General features: G+C 40.6%; 1 protein-coding gene across 1 annotated transcript in view; it reads left to right on the top strand.

Moving 5' to 3' along the window:
* Positions 1 to 3807, top strand: part of tmtc2b (transmembrane O-mannosyltransferase targeting cadherins 2b) — a gene marked incomplete at its 5' end in the record, with an annotated part of 115741 nt that extends 111934 nt beyond the window's left edge. The window contains 1 exon segment of the mRNA XM_032523321.1: positions 3081 to 3807. Coding sequence (XP_032379212.1) covers positions 3081 to 3260 — 180 coding nt within the window. The 3' untranslated portion in view covers positions 3261 to 3807.
* Positions 3808 to 4116: the final 309 nt, after the last annotated feature.

Genomic DNA, 4116 nt, shown 5'->3' with positions numbered 1-4116 from the left:
ACTCAAGTCAGAAATTATTCTGGATATGACCACTTATGTTTTTTCCCATAGTGGAAATTTTAACATGAATTATCGCAAAAAACAAATCCCACTTCCATTTTTAATTGTGTTCTAGAAGAGACTGATTACATTCCCTGAACATATACTGTATGTTCATGGAATTCAAAGACAATATTTGTTAATTGATTATGAAGTGACATTTTATTTCAGAATTGTTTTTGAAACCTCAAATAAGTCACGGGTCAATTTGACCCGAGGGATACAAGAGGGTCGCGAAAGTGAAGACAATACAAGGGTTGAATCAAACCTATACCCTTGACTGAGGCTAAGGGATAATTGTAATTCACTTAATAATATCAGATGCTTACCAACCCCACAAATTGGCCTTCACACCAATTTGTTAATATACACCCACTTGACACGTACATATTGCGGATACAGTATTAGTGTGTGGCCCTTTCTCCGTCACTTTCAACTATATCCATATGTATAAACAGTTATATATTTTGCCCACCATTATCCTGAGTAGTAAAAATCCTCAAACTTGCAAATGGATCCCCAAGCGTTATTTTGTGGTTTGACCTTCAAATGGTGGGTCAAACAGAAGGTAATTTATTGTGCAAACAGCCTCTGAATTACCCCGACTATTAAAGTCAAGAACTCTGGCTGCTCCTGTCCTGTGAACAATAAAGAAACACCGAGAGAAAATTGTATTTTCCTATGGGCTTAATGTAATTGCACAATAAGCAGCGAACGTAGTGAACTGGTATCGAGTAACTTTAATGCTGAATATTTGGGGTCAGTAAGCAACACTAGGAAGTGTTGGTCATGCTATCCTTTACCTTGGCCAAGGCATCTGTAGCATGTTTTATATGTTTGGAGGGGAATAGGGGCTCCAGTCTAACGGACAACCGGCTTATTCCAGAGTCTCTTTGATTTATTCATCAATTTAATTCTCCCTATGAGAAAAGCAGCACTACTGGACATATTGTTCCCATTGAAATTCTCATGCATGGAGCATCACTCATCCAAGCCTGACACTGGGAAAACAGAGAGATGTTTTGAGAGTTTTGTGAGACAGTATAGCAAAGGAGTTCACACACAACCTACAGTGTGAAAAAAGCAAGATAAATGGCCATACTATATATCAACTATCACACAAAGTCTGTCTGTGTTTGGTAACCTCCATAGAAAGGTATTCTCAATTACCTAATATAAGATATGTACTGTATGGGAAGCGTTTTGGGTCAAAAGGTCATTGTTTGTCCTCAGGAATGCATTTCCTATATTGACGACGTTGTTCAGGTGCCGCTGGAAATTCAGCCGGATCTTCTTAATTTTTGGCCAGATGTTTGTCGGATTCTGCTTTCTTTGCGTTGGTATTCTAAAGTTAACTATGGTTAACTGCTCCTGATTCTCTCACACTGCCTGTTTTGGCCATCACATGTCCTCAAACAGAAATTTATTTTTCAAGCTCCAACTACGTGATCCCTCTCTGCGTAACGTAACGAGTTTTTACTGCGTGTCTCTACGATATCGTTAGACAGCCAATCACCAGCATTATTAGATCTTGGTAGAAGCATACTGCAAGCTTATTGGCTCACTGATACTGATGACATTACCTTAGGTATTGAAATTAGGTATTGAAAGACAAGGCTTTTCTTTAAATTCTCGATACCTAAAAAGCATTGAATTTGGTACCCAGCCATACAGATAGGCCACAACCACCCCCGCAGGCTGACATTGTCATTGTGATGTTACCGTTTACCTCAAAGCACAGCCTCACAGAGCCACTAGCATGGCTATAGACTCTAGGCTTGATAGTAAGAGTAAGCTCTAACTGTTTGTGTGCAGCACTGCTGTTGTTGTGAATAGTCCACATTCCTTAGATTTCTCTTAAGATTTATAGAAAAAGCCTCTCATGCAAGAGTGTTGCTCTGTCAATTACTGTTGATGAGTTAATAGGCCATAAGAAAGAAATTCATTTTGTGGTACAGAAGATCAGTAAATGCCAAGATGTCATAATCATGGGCCATTCAATGTGACAATAATGTATGGGGCGATAATTATAAGAAAAAGGCTTCTACGCCCATGTTTTGCCATCTTTACGAAGACTGTTTTATTGGAACATTCCTTGTTTCCTAGGAATGGCAATTGCAGACATTTACAATTGCCTCAAGCAGTAAAACAGTAGCTTTGCTACAGGGTTAGACATCTTTTCCACACGTCTGACTAAAATGGAGATCAGATGTGGCCCCTCCCTTGGCCTGGATGCTTCACGGTAAGACCGTGATTGCAGCTTGGACACTTTTCCTGTACTTATGTCCTCATGACTCACCCGCCTGTCCACTGCCCCCTGGCACCAGCACTAATTTACACTATATTCATCTAGACTCACTTCAAAGGGGTGGTTGCTCCCTCTGACATCTGTGGCCACAGACAAGACACAGGGACACGCAGCATGGTTACCGGACTCCAAATACTGCACCGCAAGAACCAATAACGTGTTAGGGTCTGCTGTATAGCTTCACAAGATGGCCATAGTTTCTTTTATTTAAAAGGACAAAATAGTAGTCATCCACTTTGACATCTTTCCTTGATTTCGTAATAAGATTCATATTTTAAAGCTCAGACTTTTGGAAGCAACATCTGTACAAAGGAAGCAACATCTGTCTTTTTGGAGTCCAGTCAGTGCCTAGACAACAATTCATTGGACGTGGCTCAGTGATATTTCTGGTCAAATTCAATTCCGTCTTAAATTATGTATGCCCTCAAAGTGTGAATCGTTAAATCTAATTTGCATTAATCGTCGTATCCATCCATGGCCTCTGATGTTGTAAAATCTGAATTTTTCATCAAATGAATTCTCTAAACAGGCCATTAGTGGTAAGGAAATAACAGTCAGCTCACTCTTCCTGTGTCTTCAGAGCAGACTCACTGTGTTTATAGGATCTGCACCTATGAGTCCTGTGTTGCTATTCTTGAACAGAAAAGACAACACACACTTTTAAGCTGCCATGAAGTGTACTTATAAAACTAATCTTGTGCTTAAATTACTAAGACTCTTTTTTTGGTTTCAGTATCCCGCCGCCTTGATGAACCTGGGGGCCATCCTCCACCTCAACGGGAAGCTGCAAGAAGCTGAAGCCAATTACCTCCGAGCACTTCAACTAAAACCGGATGACACCATCACTCAGTCCAACTTGCGTAAGCTGTGGAACATAATGGAGAAACAGGGCCTGAGGACCAGCAGCCCCTGAGCTCGCTCTGCCCACCTATGCCTGCCATCTGTACGCCAGACCTGGGGGGAAAGGACGGCACACTCCTCTTTTTATCCAGGAATGATGGGAGAAACTCAGGGAGGATGTTTGCCTAGAGAGGCCATGACTGTGCTGCGTTGCCCGCCTAATAACTCCTGAGCTCTGCATACACCTCAGGCCAGCAGCTTTCTGAGAAGCATTGCTCACAGTTTGGCAGGCGCTGCGTGGTATTTGGACTCTTTAGAACTCTCCCCAGTACCACGTTGTTTTTTTAGTTTTTTTTTTAGTTTTTTTTTTTTATTTCTTTTATAACTAGAGCACTTGAATTAGAAATGAGACCATAGGTACATCCTTCAGCATTTGTGATGAATTAGGTTTTGTTTTTTTTAAATAAGCAATTACAGTTGAAAGGGGTGACATTTGTCCCCAAGCAGTTTTGAGATGAAGAGAGAAAAGAATCTCACAGCACTGCACTGAGGGTATTTTCCATCCCCATTTATTAAAGTTCTTGGTTTGATCTGATGTTCCATCTTGATAATGACAAAAAGGCAATATGAAGGAATGGATACCATCCAAAATCACCAAATTAAGGTAAAAAAAACTCCCTTCACATCCTCAATGGGTCAAACACATGAGATTATAATGAAGATATGAAAATTAGCACCATCACTTCAAACAATTTGTGACAGTCACGATGTTTGGTGAAAACTTGAAAAGGGGAATTTCATTTGATAGCCACAACGGCATTAGCCTGGCTCCGGCCTCTTATGTACTTTTATTGTCATTTTTATTTTCCTTCAGTACTCCGTCTGGGTTTGCGGTATAATCTTGGGTTTTCTCCGGCCAAATATTTGGC

The sequence above is a fragment of the Etheostoma spectabile genome, chromosome 8 (genome assembly GCF_008692095.1).
Source record: "Etheostoma spectabile isolate EspeVRDwgs_2016 chromosome 8, UIUC_Espe_1.0, whole genome shotgun sequence".
In the NCBI taxonomy this organism is placed as follows: domain Eukaryota; kingdom Metazoa; phylum Chordata; class Actinopteri; order Perciformes; family Percidae; genus Etheostoma; species Etheostoma spectabile.
Note: the sequence above shows the minus strand (reverse complement) of the source record. Positions and strands in the feature narration are given on the sequence as shown.